Genomic DNA, 19,467 nt, shown 5'->3' on the forward strand with positions numbered 1-19,467 from the left:
AAACGAAATGAGTACCTAATTCAAGTTAAACAAGATTGCTGTAAAAGTTAATACCGTCAAATTAGTTGACTAGTATGTCCTGATTTTGAAACTCAACAATATTTTAATTTACACAAAATCATAAATTTTTTTTTGGAAGTAGTAAACACTTTTTTAACGCTTTTCGAATATTACTTCAGTTATTCTGCCAATATCATTATCGAAATCGTGTATTTTAATTGTAAGAGCCTGTAAAGTCAACGACACTGAAATCGGCAGAAACTTCAAACTTTGTTTAACAAATTAACATAGGATTGGCAATATGCTACGCGTTGACCCCAATAACAGCCAAACATTTTTTATGTTATATTGTAACAATATAAATATGTATGAAGATGCGTTTGTATTTTACACCAATAATCATCTATTTAGAGTACGAATTTCGAACTTTGGCCTATGCAGATGTTTGTGTGTGTATAAATGTATTGTTTTAATCCTTATGTTCTAATATTTTATGCTTTAAACTGCACTTTTATTTGTCTGTGATTGCAGACTTCTAACTTCAGAAACTTGCTAATGTTCAAAGTATGTGTGAATATCAGTAAGAGTCATATGTGATCAGCTGAAATGCAGTATAACTTTACCGGCAATGTTTGCCTCACAATTTTTAAATATTTTTTTTTTACCATATATTTCTTCACTCCTACTATAAACCACGCATGTGCGTTGGTATGGGGTTTTATTTATATTTTACACTGCTGTTTTCACGATGTCGTCTTCATTAATAATGCAATACTTTTATTAGTTTACTCCTATGATTTACTGTTCGCAGTTGAGAGTGAGTAAAACGTGGACGTTTGTAAAGACATGTGCATATGCACACATACATCTATTTGTAGATACCACATAGATTCGTATGTACGAGTGCGCTTTTTCGCTAAGTGGAAGCAGTATGATGACTGAACAGATTTTGCCACGGTTTGGCAGTCGTTTGCGCGATCGCTTGGTTTCAGTTACGAATTGTCTCTGATACGTGAAGTTTGGCACGGTGCGCAATTGCAACCGTTGTAGTTTTTTGTTGGTGTGAAGGAAGTGAAGGAATTACTAAATCATCTGGTTTTATGGTATGCGAAAAATATATAAATCTACATATTTGAGACAAACAAAAGTTATCGAATAAACTGTTGAAAATAATGAGTGTTGTTATGATAAATAACAGTAATATATGAGAATATAGTGTGGTGAAAGAAATACAATTGCATTATAATCTTTTTTTAAATGGAAAATCAATTTAAAAACCCTCGTTGCATTTTAGCACATTGTTTTAAGGCTTTAATTCCTACACCGATTGTAGATGACAAAGCGCCGCTGGAACCAAAGACTTAAGACACAAACTGCATACATATATGTACTATATATGTATGTTAGGAGCTAGTGTTTTCGCATTTACTATGTGCTAGTACTGGTGCTGCTATTTGTGCTTCGAATTGCTGATTAACCAAAAATTACGTGCTCATGTTGAAAAAGTGGAATAGCAAACATTACAAAATGTGTTAATTTTTCCATAAAAATGTGTGAGTGTGTGTTGCTGTGGCAAGTTGCTGTTTCTTTTACAATGTTTGTATTGCTAGACACAAGTCCACTTGCATACATAGATACCTACAAATGTCCACACTGTGGTTGTGCGTTGAGCAAGTCAAATGATACTGTATTATGTTTCACAATTATTGGGTAAAAATTGTGCAAAAGCTGAATTTAATTATAAATACTTAAGAAATACATTCACCTATAATATTCTCATAAAGATTTGTATATGTAGCAATATTTATCAACAAATTACAATTAAGGATAAGTCAGACTTGCATTCCATACAAATACATACCCATATAAACGTTTATTTATTTACATATTCTGGCAATTATATTCTGACTCTTGTCAACATTTAAATTTCCCATAATGCATGTAAATATGTATGTGAGTACAGGATTTTACAGCTGTTTTGTCATTGAAGCTATACAACGCTAACATTAATTGCCAACTGGAAAAATCCATTTAACAAATGTTGTCTGTTCCATTCGCAATCATAACAAGTGTATGGACATTTATGTAGACATGTATGTGTGAAAGTTCGTATATATGTATGTATGTATATACCATATGTATGACGTTTGACTTCCTTATATGCAGTTGGGGAGACCAAAAATACACCACAAATGTAAATAAATAAACAATAAAAGTGTATTCCAGGATAAACAGAATGAAGAGTGCTTTTATTTTAGCACTTAATATTATAACTGTATATAATTTCGTGAATTTATTTGGAAAAATCAGCTTGTAACAAAAATATCAGCTTTTAATAAAAAATGGCAAACGAAATATTTAACTTCAAAAATGGAATCGGTCATGCAGCACTTTAACGACTACTATGGGCACAGTCTAAAATATTTAATTTTCAGTATTTCAAATAAATCTGTGTGCTTCTTCTTCACTTTAAGTTGCTGTAATCATTTACGTGATTAAAAAAAATTTCAAAAATAGTGTGGACATTTTTTTACTAAATGGAATGCATTTTGGCCAAAATCGGTGGAATATAAATCCATATATAAAATATATTAATATAAATACATATAACAGACGCTAAACTAAAATCGGTCACAGTTCAGAATATCCCAAAATGTTCAGCAGAACCATAGTTTGTGAATTTGCTCGTCATACTGAATTCATAATTAAAGAAGTATTATCAAATAATTTTGCTGAGCTTCTTGAAAAAAAGATATTGATGTAAGTTATTATTTTATGGGGGAACACATAGTGAAATAATTCGAAAATTTAATTTGTTTATTCGTTTTTGCATATTTCGATAATATATAGCTTTAAAAAGAACAAATTTAAATTTAAATTTAATATTTTAACTTTTATTGTAAGTTATAGCTTTCTAAAGTTTAGCCACTCAGTTCAATAAGCTCAAATAGTTTATCTTTAAACTCGTTTCCTTTTTCAAAACTACGTTTTTCAAATTTGCTGTAGTTGAATAACTCTCAATTTCTTTGATTGTATGACAAATAAAATTTCGAATGGTCCAAAATTATCACACTATTAAGCAAAATTCGACATCTGTAAATGTATAGTTAATTCCTGGTATACAATTATTTTACTTGTATTTTTTATTTTTTAATGTTTTAATTTTGAGCAGACCTCAATTACTGCAGCAATTTAGTAACGCTTTTGGAAATAATGAATACTGAATATGAAAGAAATTATTTGTATGTATTCGCTAATTTAGAAAAAATATATCGATAAAATCTTAAAACATTCATGCAGTATTTTTTCTCCCAAAAAATCATTTTTGCGATCACACTAGGTTTGCCGTTTAACATTGTATGCTATATATGTATGTATATACATATAAACATATACATATCGTCACCTAAAATGCAAAATAACGTATCATCAAAAAATTCGAAATTGAGTAAGATACTCATTATATCATTGATTACGATTCACTACTTCAAATTACGTTCATAATATGACATTTGTCCAACATTTTCAGGTTCAGCCCTCAAATATAAATTTTAACCAATATTAAATTTGATAATTTGTTTCACTCTTGTTCCATTTTATTTCGTCTTTYATTCATGCCGCCATTCATCATTTTCGAAAATGTTGTTACGTTATTTTGAATTTTAGATGACGATATATACCATATATAAACATATATTAACTAACTGTTAAAAAACTAAACTTTCGTTAGAAAGAGCTGTCTTTATTTATCCAGTCCTAGCGATATTTGCTTCAAAATTTCTATAATCTTAATTATTGGAATGCATCTTTGATAAAAAACAATCCGAGTAATTCAATGCTTAAAGAGCACTTATCTTCCACGACCATTGCCTTCCACCATACAGCAGTAGTCAGCCAGCATTCACCACAATTACTTTGGCAATATCAATACGAACATTTGCTGCAACGACAGCGCGCCACTAATCATAATCCACACTCTGCAACAGAGCCATATTGAATAATATGCGAACTCCATACGGCTGCTCAGCGTATTGTGACGATATTCATGCCACATAAGTACCATGCAGCCGACTCAACTGTCAGTTCCACATACTAGTCGAGCACAATTTTACCAATCCTATCTCAGTTGCCGAAGCAAACACGTTGCTTGCAATCCACTTTATTTATATAACTTTGGTTTTTTCTTTGTTTATTTTTATTTGCTTTTTTTTGCGATTTTATTTGTATACATATATGTATATGCATACCAGTAATCGCCTAAGAGGCGTTTTGGGTCATCAGTACAGGTAATTATAACGTTGCTGATTGTTGTTCTGGAAGCGTTTCGAAAAAAAATTCACAAAATAATTAAATAAATAAACCAGAAGATAATTTTTAAATTTGTCATACAACATCTCATACCGCAAATAAAAATATACATATGTACATGCATACATATACCGATATGTAAGATTTTGCAAAGATAATCCATACGTGCATTCGTGTTGTTCCATGTCAGTAAGGGGGAAATATGATTAATAATAACGACTGTGACGTATCTTAATCACTTTTTAACCAAACATGTGCCTGCGGCCCACCTATCGTAAAATTTGAATACCTAGATTGATTTGCGTACGCTCAGAAATTCAATGCAATTTGATGAGAAATTATTAAACACGCATTTAAATATTTGTGTTGTTGTTTGTTTATTGTAGTTTCTTTCGTAATTGCAGTTACACAAGCACACTCGAGCTAACTGACCTTGGAGTATGTGTTGATGTGTTTTTGGAGGCATACTACACACCTTTTTCATACGTTCGATCGTACAAATGTACGTGTAGTATAAGCGGTGCATCTTTTGATTTGACCCTTATTTTTTTGAAATACAAAGAAACATAGTTTTTATTTTTTCGAAGCCATTTTATTTAATTGTTGAACCATTACAAACCGCTTTTTATACAGCTATACTCCTGGCGGAAAGTAAAAATTATATGCATACTATATTCTTGCTTTGGATACTATAACATGATTTTGTTTTGCTGAAAACAGTTTACTTCAGAAGTCAGATAAAAACCTTTAGTTTTCATCTTTGGAAAAAATTATTGAAAGTATTTGATAGCATTGTTCAAATTTTTGACAGAAATCGTAAATCGCAAAATAATGTAGATACTCTCTAATTCTAAAGTCAACCGGATCTTATGAATTAGTGCTGATGAATCGAGTTTTAATTCTGGTAAACCATGTATCAAAAATGTTAAAAGTATTTTCTAAACCACTAAGGGAAGTTCAAAGCACTTCGTCGATTTGTAATCGTCTTATGATCCAATATTCAAGAATTTTTTGGGTACTACAACGGAACGCTATCCAACTGGGATCCCTGTTGGGATCGGCCTCTGAACCTAGCTTAACCTATATCTGAATAAATGGCAGTAGCTTATTCTAGAAATTTTTAAACAAAGGCAATAAAGAAAATAAAACACTTTTCATATTTTGTAGTATTTTTGTAAGAGACTAAGTCTCGATTTCTCAATGATGGTCAGTAGTTAAGTGTTCCGTTAAGTTCTGGTTTTAAAAAGGTTTTTACCGAAATAAAAAGTCTTGATTAAGTTAATAAGAACTTAACTGGCAAAATCCTGCTAACTAGACACTAAGATTACGCGTTTGATTCTAGTGTTCACCAAAATTTTTGAATAACGGCCGGATCTTTGAAATACAACAGCTTAGAATTGTAAGTCCCGTCAAATTGGACTATAAGCTCAACCAAGCGTTTAACATGAATTTGGACGCCATTAAGTCTATGCACTATATATATTTTCTGACAAAAAAGCACCCGGAAGTTGTAATTTAATTACCCTGAGTAAAATATATTTTAAGAAATGTATTTTGCTAAGTTGGTAGGACTGTCCTTAATCTGTCCTTATTATGCCAAATGTGAACGTGATCTGTCAACCGCTTTGTTTAAAGTAGCCGATTAAGTCGTTACACCTCAGTACAGCATTGCATTTTTACAATGTACAAAAATGGTTTATATTTTGTAATTCTATGGCAAGAGAGTTCGACATCTCTCGGCAGTCCATTCGAATTCGATTTTGGCGGATCTTTTGGGTATTAAACGCGTTCTTGTTTCGTCGAATTTTTTTTCAAAAAGAGTACCGTAAACAGATCTCTTTGGAAATGCTTGATCGTGCGAATTCCGATCCCAGCATTATAACTGCCGGTCGAAAACAGCCGAAATTGTGGAAGAACAATTCATGGATTATACACGATAATAATGCACCGTCGCATCGAACCACGATTGTGACGGAATTTAAAGTCAAAATCGCAATGAATGATCAACTATCGTATTCGCCAGATTTGGCTCCGTGTGATTTTTTCAGGTTCCTCAAACAGAAATTACCGCTAATGAAAAGTGTTTCGAGGACTGAAAAATCGTTGAATTAGTTGTACATCTGGCGAAGATATACTTTGTAGAGGCTATTTTTTTTTGATAGATAATTAAGTATTTTACGTTTTATTTACAACCGGGTTCTTTTTTTACAGTGCGTGTACATTTGTGTGATAAAGTACACAAGTTGAAAACCCTCAATTCAGTGCAAATACAAATATTAACCCAAATATTTGCTTAAGTGTATGTTATTACTGTAACCACATAGTATGCATTATATGTATGTGAATTTGTACATATGTATATGTAAGCCATTATTTACTTAATTACTATTTTAACTAAAATCAACTTGAGTAATTTTCATGCCTAGACCCCCTGCAAACACCATTCCAATTTTTCATTTCTTGTTTACAAAAGCAAAAACATCCACTATGCAAAAAAACTCTCGACGAACGGTGTTACAACAAACGCAATAGAACTAATACATTAACCCCCAAGAAAATGAAGTAATCAAGAGAAGTAAACCGAAGCGAATGCAAATGAATATTTGAACGTAAATATTCACTAACAAAGTCAAACACTTCGTTTATTTATGAATGCATGTACATACATATGTTTGTATGCATATATATGTACATATGTATATGTATGTAGATATGTATATGTATAGGAAATATGCGAAAAGACGGCCGACTGCCTTTGGTGCGTCGTTTAATGTAAAAGAGAGTTACGAGGTCAACTTATAAACAAAAAAACGAGTTTAACCACGAAGAGATGCAGACTGCAAAAGCAATTAACCCATAAGAGACTGCGGTATTGAATGGCATTCAATAACATGCAGGCATTACAAATATTCGTTGTAATAAAACTAAAATAAGCAACCAGCGTGTATACACATATATTTAAAAAATTTAAAGGGTATCATAAGTCTCAAAACGTAATACACTTTATACGGGCGCATGCGTATCTACATACATATGTAACATGTGAATGTGGATGCATCGCAACAGGTAAATGGACTGGATGGTCTGAAGTAAAAAATAAATGAACCATCCAAGGTTGGCAGCAGGTTTGTAATATCAGCAATGCGCTGCCTTGCCGGCTCCACCGTAGAGTTTTATGCAATACTATGAAATGTCGAAAATATACCGCGACCACGGCGCAGCCGAATGAGCGTGGCTTGGCGCGCTGAACCGACCGTTGTGTACACCAGCTGACAGAAAGCAACAACGATTGCTAAAACCAGAAGCAGCTTATTAGCGACACAGTTTTTTGTTTATTTTGTCATTTAGACAAGCGACCGCTGTATATGAGTGCAAAATAAATAGCCAAAGACAAACTCACAACTTCCACTTAACGATCTTCTGGCTAAGCGTGTATATGTATGTCGCTAGGTATTTGTGCACATACATATCTATCCATGACACTAATTATTTTATATGAACATAAGAACTGCTATGAAACTCACACACATGTAGATCCATGAATTATGCATATGTATGTATTCATCTACATACGTATGTGCAACAAAACCAACTAAATAAAAAAATTTTAATTGATGTGCGGAAAATTAATGCCAGTGTCGAATTTGTTTTGATTTATAAAATAGCTAGCTATTAACTTTAGGTATATTCATACCATATGTAGGTAAATGGTATCTAATAAATTGTTTATTGTTATGTACCGGTATTACTCCAATCAAAGCCATAGTTATTAAAATCTCATAACTTCTTAACTGCCAACATTTTTAGTAGTTAAAATATTCAGTTTTAAACTATCTTCGCAATCTTTCACCAGAGCAGTCCAAAAACATTCTTTATTCTACAATTAATAGTGGAAAAACTAAACAGGCATAAATTGTTTGCAAACAATTCCAAAAAAATCTCCTAAGAAAACTAAATTGGCGATTACTTTTTCTATAGGACCTACAAAAAAATATCCGATCACTATCTGAAAAATTGAGAGATTAGTCCGAGTACTACTGTAATCAACTGTGAATTTTGTCAATTTCATCTCTTTCAAAGTAGTCCCCTCCCGCTGCAATACACTTATGCCAACGAATTTTCCAGTCATCATAGCAAAATTCTCCGTCGGGATGGCCATCAGAGCTTCAGTTTGTTTATATCCTCAATTGAGACAAAACGGTGACCCTGAAGTGGTCAAGTGAACTTGCTGAATAGCCAGACGTTACACGAAGGTAAATCAGGCGAATGCGGTGGTTGCCGCACAATATTAGTTGAAAATGTGGCGAAATGATCACGAATAACCAATGCATTATGAGATGGTGCATCGCACTTCTTTGTTCAATAAATTCAGACATAGTAAAAATTTCACTTTTGGAGTCTCACCAAACGACGCGTATCTCAAATACTAATGAATATTTTGACGTAAAATTTGTCAACTTACAGAAAATAAAAATTTACAAATTAAAAATTTCAATCTGATCACAGTAGTATATACAGTCCGACTAAGCTTCTGCGTATGGAAAGCTTAATATACTCTCTTCAAGTTATACAAATTTTTACCGAAGCCATTCCCATCAAAATTGCTTCCGTACCTATGCTTATGAGATGCATACTTTAAAGATCATAAAAATTGTTAAATTCTATTTTCACTTGAACCGTATGTTTTTCCGTCAAAATCGACTCGATATACTCGAAAATAAATATGTCTCAATATAAGAAATATTACAAGTAATAATTAGGTAAACAAATCTTTTATACCATTGTATAATTTGGTTCAACTGAAATCCGCGTACGAGCAATAAATTACCTGCTGAAAGAAAAAGTTTTAAATGAATTATTTTAAATGCCGTCATAGCATCTCATATACTAAGTACGCTGTTCGTCTATATGTATAAGTTAGCAAAAATTTACAAATGCACTTTTAGTTGCATTTAATTAAGTGTTTAAACTAATGAACACATACGCCGTCTGTTAAAAATTTATTAAACAAATTATTTGTACTTCCGAGAGGCATTTACTCACTTATATACAAAGCTTTTAGCACTAACTTGCATGTACATATAAATATACATACGAATAATACGTTTATATTTATTACATAACATTTTGACGAATATAAGTACGCATAAAATGAGCGATTCCTCGAATGAATGCATTTGGAATATTAATTGTTGAAGAATAAAAAGAACAGCAACTACGTAGGATATATTTGCATATGTGAATATATATACATATATTTCATCTATGTATGTATGTATATGTTTTCATTATTTGTTCTAAAACTCAATTGCACTATTCGCGCGTATAGTATTGCAAAATAATATTCATGAGAAAAAAAATAGTTAGGTAAAGACCAAATATTTGCTGATTATATTATCTGTTTAAAGTTGAATTGCTATTCTGAGTGAGGCAATATTAAATTTTGCAAATGCATTCAAATACACTCTTGATAACAAATTTACTAGACAATAATAATAGGTAGTCGCACCTTAAAGATGAGTTATTAAAAAAAAAAAGTTACAATGGGCCAAATTTTAGCGCGTCGAAAACTTAGATACGCTTGTAAATTTTAAAGGAAGGGCTAAGTTAGGGTGCAACCGAACATTTTATATTCTTGCAACTTGTAAGAATAAAAACCAGGGAAATTCCTTAAGGTGCAAAAAGTCAACCAGAGGATCAGAGTTCAAGCAATTATATATACAGTTCTATAGACTTCTATTGCCAATTCAATAGTTCGTGTTATGGGTAACTTCGAGTTATAGACTCATACACCGAATGACATATTCGATAAAAGGTTTGTTAGAAAAACGAAAATCAGTATACATATGTATGTATTATATGAGAATTGTGGAGTGCATCGGCCCGATTTGAAGTTATATATTGTTGTCAGTAAAAAACTCTCTCCCGGAAAGTAATAGGACTGAGTCGACTTAAACCAATCGTTACAATTTCTTAAAAACTTTTAAAGTTGGCTCCTTCTGCGTCAATGCAGCGCGATTTTCAAGAATTGAAGGCGCATACTCCTTAGATCCCTTCTGTTGTCTCAAAATGCTTGCCTTTAATCGGCCTTTTCAAGCAAGGAAACAAAAAAGTCCTGGGGCCAAATTTGGTCTGTAGGGCGACTGCGGAAGCATTGGGTTGTCGGCGTTAGTTAGTTAGCTGTTCACAAGAAAGGTGGTGTGAGCAGGAGCGTTGTCGGCTGCGATGTCATGTCGAACCCGATCGCGTAAACCTTGCGCATGTTCAAGTGCTCCGTCATAATGTCATGAACCACAGATTTCGACAAATTTAAGGTCTGGCCAATTTAACGAGTATTTAGTCAACAGTCTGCATTCAAAACTTTGTCGGTGTGTGTTGAAGTCGCAGGTCTCCCAGCACGGTCTTCAAGAGCGACCTCTTCTCGGCTCTTCAAAAAGTCCTGGTGCCACCAGAACACCCCACTTCTTGCTAAAGCTACATCTGGGTAAGCCTGCATATTATCCATTGTTTATACCGACTCCTTTAAAGCCCTTAGATACCATCTCGAGAAAAGTGATCAAAATAATTAATTATATTTATAAGAGAAGCAGTTTTTAGCTTCACTTAATTGAATGCGATTTCATAAATGTATGTATGTGTGGATATATGTACGTATTTATAATTGTTTTTATTTCATTATATAATGAGCCGTGATCATTATCAGCTATTTTATTAGCAAAATATGGTATATGCAAATAAATATATATATGTATGTATGTAGATCTATGTATCTACAGTATGTATATTTCTTACGACTTATTGGCTATCATCTTGTTCTTATTATGTTCCTGTTTTGTATGTTATTTTTTCCAGTTTGTACACGGTCTGAATAATTTATGCCGTCCATGATTCTAAAGCCAGTGTGAGCACCACTTAAACGTCAACGTCTCCAGCAACATACCAACATCAGATCACATCTACGTGCACATTTATATATACAGCTTTTTATAATACTTATACATATAATTGGCTCACACTGGTCCGAAAAGAATATTTCCAGCGAGTAATCTATATGTACGAGTATAAGTTAGCATAAACCGAATTTAGCAATTAACGAATATACATATATACAAATAAGCGATAAATTCCTGCAATATGGCGGCCGTAGAGGTACGCAACGGATACAAATACTATGGCAGTAAATCAAATCCCAAAATTATTCTCAATTACTTGAATATGAATGTAATGCGCGGTTCAATGTGAGTACGATTAAGTTACTTCAATCACCCTATTGATTTTGTACGGCTTTGTTTATTTATATGTATTTTCTTTTGTCTTTTTTTATGATTCACAGATATGGTCTTCTTGGTGCTTCAGGCTGCGGCAAAACTACTCTACTTTCCTGTTTAGTTGGCCAGCGTCAGCTTAATAGCGGTGAAGTCACAGTCCTGGGCATGAAGCCTGGACAACCGGGCAGTGGCATTCCAGGTGCACGTATTGGCTATATGCCGCAGGTGAGTATTATACTAAGACTCCAATTTTTTCCTTTAAAGTTAGCTTTTTGAAGATTTAGTTATAAGTTTGTACTCTTGCAACATGTTGATACAGAGTATAATATTATACTTTTGTCCACCTAAGGGTTATACGTATCCCCTAAAACTAATCGAGATAAATATAGGGTTATATACGTATATATAAACGATAAGGATGACGAGACGAGTTGAAATCCGGGTAACTGTCTGTCTGTTCATTCGTTCGTCATAGCTGTAACTTTGGTTATTTCGATGTTTCTTCATTGCAAAACAAAATTCGACCTCGTAGATGGGCGTAATCGAATCACTGCCACACCCACTGATTTCAAATAATAACGCCGCTCACTCCCCATATAATTACTGGGGATGATATAACAGGGCTTTAATGGAGCCGGTGTGAAATTGGACTTTGGGAGTAGCACCGCCCACTGTTAGGTAAAAACACATAACTCGAGACCCGATTTTAACTAAATTTGGTATATGACATTTTAATGTTACGGTGTGAAAATGGGCGAAATCAGATTACACCCACGCCTATCTCCCGTATGACACAATTTTAAATTCCAACTGATTCTTTCCTTTTGAGTTTACTTACAAATCTAGAAGCAATTTATATAAGGGGATACAACTTTGCCTGTGCAAAGCTTGCCTGCTTAAAAATTGCCTTGTACAAGTCTCAATTCAAGCCGAATATTTATACCCCAGTTCCTTTTTACCGAAAATATCGGTGTGAGGTATATATGTACTATATTTAAAATTCATAGAGAATCTTTTCCTGATGGTAGTATGGCTGTGTATTAAAAATGGCTTCAATCGATTCAATGCTTCCCTTAACCCCCATATACCTAATTTTAAGATTTTGGAACTTTCGGGTAACTTTATATCGCATATATCGACCAATATGTGAGTTATTTTAATAAAATTGAGAGAGCGTATTTTTCCTATAACGGTACGTCTTTGGGCTTAGAATGATCGGGTGAAAACTCGCCCATATTACTAACAAGCCTTGAGGCACTTTCCTGACTTTAATCCTTGCAAGTTGCAAGAGCATAAATTATTCGGTTATACACGAATTTAGCTCTTTCTGACTTGTTTTATAATTTTTTATACGTTTATTAAACAGGAAATCGCTCTTGTCGATGAGATGACGGTAAAAGAAACTATCTTCTATTTTGGACGTATTTATGGTTTGAAGGAAGAACAGATTCGGGAGAAATTCAAAATACTACGCTCACTGTTGCAACTACCACCACCAAGGCAGCTTGTGAAGAATTGCAGCGGTGGCCAACAGCGACGAGTCTCATTTGCATGCGCCATGATACACGAACCAGAATTATTGATACTAGACGAACCGACAGTGGGTTTAGATCCCATGCTACGGGAAAAGTAAGTATTTTAGTAAGATAATTATACCATGTACATATTATATATTTCAAATATTGTATATCGTCACTGAGTACATTGCTATAATAATTTATATTCAAATATAAGTAGTCGAGAAAGAAAATGTTTTAATTGTGTATCAAAATAAGCTACAAATTGAACAGAAACTATGCGGCTTTAATTTGTCTAAAAGTCTAAAATACTATACACATCTCTTCATTTTAATTTTAGAAATTTCGAAAATATATAATATTCGGCTGAACCTAAATTTACCTCTTCCTTACATTTTTTTCATAATTATGTAATTTTTTACACTAGAATATGGGACTTTCTTGTGGAAAGCACTAGGAATAGCAAAATGGCTGTGATCATTACTACACATTATATAGAAGAGGCCAAAAAAGCCAATTGCGTAAGTATATGTAAACCTTTAACGGTATAGATATTTTATATATTATTATATATTATATAAATAAACTTCGTTTTAGATCGGATTAATGCGAAATGGTGTACTATTGGCGGAAGATACTCCAATAAATATAATGATAAAATTTGAGTGCAACTCTATTGAGGATGCTTTTCTAATATTGAGCCAAAAACAAGGTGACTCAGACGTAGTGCAGCCCAACACGATTAACACCTCCCAACCGCCTGCAATTATGCATTCTGTGGAAGTAATCGATGCAACCTCTCCAGAACCCAACGATATATGCAAAAAGCTTCCAGTCGATGAGAACGACAACAAAACGCAACGAACTGATCAAGGCGGCCATTGTCGAGAGCAAGAAACCGATAATAGAAAGCGAATATTTTTCACGACGCGCGGCCGCATTAAAGCTTTGATGACAAAAAATTTTGTTCAACTCTTCCGACAGCCATCGTAAGTGGAAATAACCTACATATCGTCCTTGAAATGCGTAATAACGTAACAACATTTTCGGAAAGTTACAGTGGCATGAATGAAACACGAAATAGAATGGAACATGAGTGAACCAAAATTTTTATATTTATTAAAACTTGTTTATATCTGACCGCAGAACCTGAAAATGTCGAACATTTGTAATATTATGTATGTAATTTGAAGTAGTGAAGCGTAATCGAAAAGACTCTAAGCTTAGAATTTTTTGATGATACGTTATTTTGCATTTCAGCTGACGATATGTATATCTATATTTAATAGTATTTAAGAAGTTCGGTTTTTAATTCTAATTTTATGTCCTATTTTCAGTGGAATAATATTTATGCTGCTCTTCCCACTAATCCAGCTCACCTGCTTTTATTTAGCCATAGGCAAAACACCAACAAATCTAAAACTCGGTATTGTCAGTGGTGAAGTAAATGATTATGCAACATGTTTTGATCAGAATTTAAGGACTGTTTTTAATCACAATGACACGTGCGAATTTAAAAAGATATCGTGTCGTTATATAACCGAGTTGGGTGATGACATCGCTGAGAGAGTATGTATTTATCTACATATATTTTTATTAAACTTCAAACAAAAGTTGGAAAAATTAGCTAAATACACAAATAATATTTTCAAAAATAAAAAGCAATTAACGAACACACAAATACATATATCAATATTTGCTCAGGTATACTACAAAACAGAGGAAGAAGCTTATAATGCATCCAAGCGCACTGAAGTCCTCGGATATATCATGTTCCCCAGCAATTTCTCCGAATCAATGAGGGTGCGAATGGAGGAGGGACGTTACGCGGATGACGGCGCAGTGGAAAACTCCGTTCTTAGTGTTCACATTGATATGACAGGTAAATAGCTTTCAGCAGACGCGACTCTAAACACATACATATTAGATGCTCTTCTCAAAATATTATTTTTGAATTATTTACATATTTATTTACTCTATTTTGACAACCTTACTACACCTGATAAATAATATGTATTTTTTTTTTCTTTAATTTATTAAATTTTTTGTATGAAAGATCAACAAATTGGATACTTCATTGAACGCAAATTACGTGATAGTTTTGGTTCTTTTGTGAAAAACGTGTTAGCTGACTGCAATCTACCAGCTGGCTTGGGAAATATTCCTATACAATTTCAGGAACCCGTTTACGGTTCATTTGATATAGAATTTCAGCAATATGTTGCGCCTGGTGTTGTCATGACGTAAGTCTTTAAGCTTTATTTATCAATGCGACAAAGCTTAAACTTTTAGCTGCAACATTATATTGCTAATTACCAAGTATATATAAATTTCTTTGTATGGTCAGTATGGTGTTCTTTTTGGCTACATTGATGACAGCCGCCGTCTTCATTTCGGAGCGTATGGACGGTGTGTGGGATCGAACACTGGTGGCTGGAGTATCGGCCATGGAAATGCTGTGGGCGCATCTACTCACACAGCTCATTATAATGGCATTCCAATCTTTTGAGGTTATAATGTATATTGGATTGGTATTTGACACTTACAACAAAGGTGATACAGCAACACTAATTGGTCTATTGACAATGACAGCCTTTTGTGGAATGCTTTTCGGTAAGCAAACCCCACTTATTTTATGTTGTTGTATATTTTTTAATATTTTAAAACTAAAACTACTATTTCAAGGTTTGCTCATATCGGTGTATTGTAAATCGCACACAGAAGCGAATTTTGTGGCCACTGGTGCATTTTATCCAATGATAATTCTTTGTGGTGAGTACTAGAATATTTATCCACTCCTATACATACATATGTATGTACATAGACTTAGCTATGTATTTTAATAATTATTTAAATTTTTTCAATTTCAAGGTTTGCTATGGCCACTGGAAGGAATGCCGAAATCTCTACAAGACATTGTTTTATTCTTTCCTTTTACGATCCCATCTATATCAGCACGAAACATTATAGAGAAAGGCTGGTCAATAACAAATTGGCAAGTGTACAATGGATTCATAGTAATGTCAGTATGGATAGTTATATTCTTTACACTCTGTATGGTGGGCCTTAAACGTAAAGCTTAATCCGATCTGGGATCTGGCGCCAAAGAAGAAGTTGTAGTATTAAATTTTACATATGTATATACGTAATAAGTGAAAATAATGTAGATGTTACAAGTACACATACATACCGAACCGAACTTTACGTAGCACGCCATACGATTGCAAATTTAAAATAATGCAAATTCCTAAATCGATCATCTAAATTGTTATCATGCATACACATTCACTAATTTTCATTATGAGCATAACTTTTCTCCTTGTTAAAGAATTTCTAATATTTTAGATACAATGTATGGTAGGAGATATGCAGACATACATATACATATACTATAGACATAATCACATAGAATTAAGAACAAATGTTTATGTACTTATTTATGGACTTATGTAAGAAAAAAGTGTAAATACTATTGGACGTAAACGAGCAAATATTTAATAAATATTATTTTGCATAAAGAAAATCTTTATTATCGCAACAGTCTCGTTGTTTTATTTGCAATGAAAGAAATGATTTTGCTAAAATCATGTCGTTTTTTCATACATTGCTCAACTAAAAGTACGTACTCAAAGATCTCCCTATATGTACATACATATTTCATACAAGCCCCACTTTACTCACGTTAAAATTAAATTAATTTTCTTTAGATATAAAAGACTTAAAAAAATATACCTTTATTAAACTAAATCAAAAACTAAATGTGTGGAAATGAAAATTGCGGTTTCATATCGGATGTGACCTATCAATTATTTCACAGTCTCGAAATAAGTGAAGTAAAATTTAATGGTGATTACTCAAAATTGCTCGGTTACCAAACTTACTAATAATTGTAATATATAATTTATTAATAGCTGTTGATGATTTGAGAGGAACTCTTCAAATCCATTAACACTTAACTCTCTTAATGTTTCTCCGAGGTAAACTATTAAAATACTTATTGGATTTTTGTAAAATTTAGCTGACTGTTTAAACATTCATTTCGAAAATTGAAAAACCACATTTCCTCTTTAAAAGTATGTGTGCTTTTTTATACTATATTAACTATATATTTGTGTATAAATACGAAAACAGAAAATACTACATAAAATATTTAAAATTCTATTTGCATGCTTAAATAATTAATAACACATTAATCTGGCAACATGCAATGCAACCCTGATATTTACATTAACCAATCAAAATGAAGCTTCTAAAATTTTCAATTACGGAAATGTAATTCTTCCATGAAACGCACACAACGCCAAGCGTTTGGTCGAAATTGGATTTCATTCGTAATTTGACCGAGAACGGTTTGTGTCTGGCGTGAAACTATTGCTGTTGTTACTACGATTTCTATTTTAGAAAGAAAATAGTTTAAAGTGAACCCAAAGTTAGAGTAGTTCTGCAAATTTGCTGAAAACAGTTGTAATAAATTGTAAGTTTGAAGATAGTACCACGGATTCATTGAAATTTTATCTGCGGCAAAAATAATTTCCCAGTTTTTTTTTGGTAAAGAAAAACTGGTTTTATTTTTGAATAAACAATGTATCTTTCAATGAATTGAATATTTAATTTGTGATTGTAATATTTAAATTGAATGTTTTCTAGAATTTTCAGTACTTGGTACATACACAAATTTATCGATTTGTGTCAGCAAACACATCGGATCAGACGACGAATTCACTAGTATTGTGTCAGCCAACATGGCGGACGACGAGCAATTCTCGCTTTGTTGGAATAATTTCAACAGTAATTTGTCGGCTGGTTTTCATGAATCGCTTTGCCGCGGTGACCTGGTGGACGTGACGCTAGCGGCGGAAGGGCAATTTGTCAAAGCGCACCGTTTAGTTTTGTCTGTATGCTCACCCTATTTTCGCAAAATGTTCACACAAATGCCGGCCAATCAACATGCTTTCGGTGAGTGTGAAATTTCACTATTAAAGGAAGTATTAGTATTAATTTTTTTTTTTTTTTAGTTTTTCTCAAAGATGTATCTCATACAGCATTAAAAGATCTTATCCAATTTATGTACTGTGGAGAAGTAAATGTAAAGCAAGAAGCTTTACCTGCGTTTATTAGTACAGCAGAAGCTCTTCAAATAAAAGGCTTAACAGATGTAAGTATCAAATGTTTGTAACATTAAAGTATGGAGTGCACACAAGAAATGCTATATGTTCATGGTACGCTTTTGTTTTTGCGCCATTTTTATATAAATATGTATACATATAATACAAATGTGTACATTTGTGTTTGTGTATGTATCTGCACGAAACTGTACCCACCCCAAAGTTGAAAGTGAATGTAATATGAAGATGCTTGTGGAAGCAAAAAATTGGAACAATGTGTACTTCTCCCCACATTACTATGTAATATAATAATAATATTCTTCTTTAATAGAGCGATCCTCCACCATCGCAATCGCCAGCGGAACCTTCCACACCTTCACCTCAAATTCAACAGATATCTTCGCCTCGAGTTCGCCAACGAACATCGACATCTCGATCGTTTAAAATAGAATCTGTTGATGATTCTGGAGATGACAAGCAAACTCAGATTGTCATACAAACTACGGCGGCTCCTGCAGCGCAGCAAGTTGTTGCTCAACCGCAAACACAACATTTGCAGACACAAAGTCAAACGCATATAGCACCTCAACAAATCGCAACCACCACCACCGCCACTACTACAACCGTTGTTACGCATAAGCGACCAGCGCGAAGTGTTGGAAGTGGGCCCCACATTAAACGCACCAAAAGTACAATTGATCCGCTAGATACAACTGATGTGTCGACCGGAACCCAACAAATAACTGTGCAAACAGCTGTTGTTGCTGCCCCTGCTCCTGAGACTAAAACACAAGTACAGCAACAACAAAGTGAGCCGGAATATATAGACTTGCCAATAGAGTTACCTACGAAATCGGAACCAGACTATGCAGAAGATGCTGGTGATGTAGATGGAGGCGAAAATGAAACCACTTATGTAGAAGATGATTCTTATGGAGAGCTTAGATATGACGAAAGCTACTTTACCGAAAATGACGATACACCTGCAGGTGCGACGACGGTACAAACTGGAACAGGTTCAGGTGGTGGTGTAAATGCAACAACATCAAAAGCTTTGGTGAAACAGCAACAATCATCATTCACCGACACCTCGTACGTGGATGTGGCGGACCAAGGAAACAGTGACGCACAAGGTTGGTTAAAAATACATTTCGTTTCTAGAATGTAAGAAAGTGGTATAACTGCAAATGAACTATTAACTGAGTATTCTGGATTGTTTATATCCACATATTGAAATTGTTCTGTGTACAGTCAACATTTAGTTAATGG

At 33.5% G+C, this 19,467-nt stretch overlaps 2 protein-coding genes across 31 annotated transcripts in view; both read left to right on the forward strand.

Moving 5' to 3' along the window:
• The first annotated feature begins 982 nt into the window (after window positions 1-982).
• On the forward strand, window positions 983-16,576 carry LOC108969811 (ABC transporter G family member 20). 2 transcript variants are annotated; one of them, XM_018934745.1, is made up of 12 exons: window positions 983-1,103; window positions 11,161-11,546; window positions 11,642-11,801; window positions 12,943-13,205; window positions 13,521-13,614; window positions 13,691-14,082; window positions 14,431-14,662; window positions 14,798-14,975; window positions 15,150-15,336; window positions 15,441-15,706; window positions 15,779-15,865; window positions 15,965-16,176. In XM_018934745.1, the coding sequence occupies exons 2-12, from the start codon at window positions 11,443-11,445 to the stop codon at window positions 16,174-16,176; spliced, it is 2,175 nt and encodes a 724-aa protein (XP_018790290.1). In that variant the 5' UTR covers window positions 983-1,103; window positions 11,161-11,442. The 2 variants fall into 2 exon arrangements, with proteins under 2 accessions (XP_018790290.1, XP_018790291.1); XM_018934746.1 differs by lacking the exon at window positions 983-1,103 and having other exon boundaries at window positions 11,443-11,546; window positions 15,965-16,576.
• An 827-nt stretch (window positions 16,577-17,403) lies between these two features.
• The window catches only part of LOC108969824 (modifier of mdg4-like), a 32,551-nt gene continuing 30,487 nt past the window's right edge, over window positions 17,404-19,467 (forward strand). For 25 of the 29 annotated variants that reach the window (XR_001993429.1, XR_001993428.1, XM_018934780.1 and 22 more), the window contains exons 1-4: window positions 17,405-17,567; window positions 17,741-18,049; window positions 18,109-18,248; window positions 18,530-19,331. Coding sequence is in view for 27 of the 29 variants with exons in the window: in XM_018934780.1 (XP_018790325.1) it covers window positions 17,836-18,049; window positions 18,109-18,248; window positions 18,530-19,331 (1,156 nt within the window). In the remaining 2 variants the exon portion in view is untranslated. Of the gene's footprint in view, window positions 17,568-17,740; window positions 18,050-18,108; window positions 18,249-18,529; window positions 19,332-19,467 lie in introns of all 29 variants that reach the window. The other 4 variants (XM_018934764.1, XM_018934763.1, XM_018934762.1 and 1 more) reach the window with 1 other exon arrangement.

Source organism: Bactrocera latifrons, unplaced genomic scaffold (genome assembly GCF_001853355.1).
Source record: "Bactrocera latifrons isolate USDA-ARS-PBARC rearing strain unplaced genomic scaffold, ASM185335v1 scaffold_267, whole genome shotgun sequence".
NCBI classification, from domain to species: Eukaryota; Metazoa; Arthropoda; class Insecta; order Diptera; family Tephritidae; genus Bactrocera; species Bactrocera latifrons.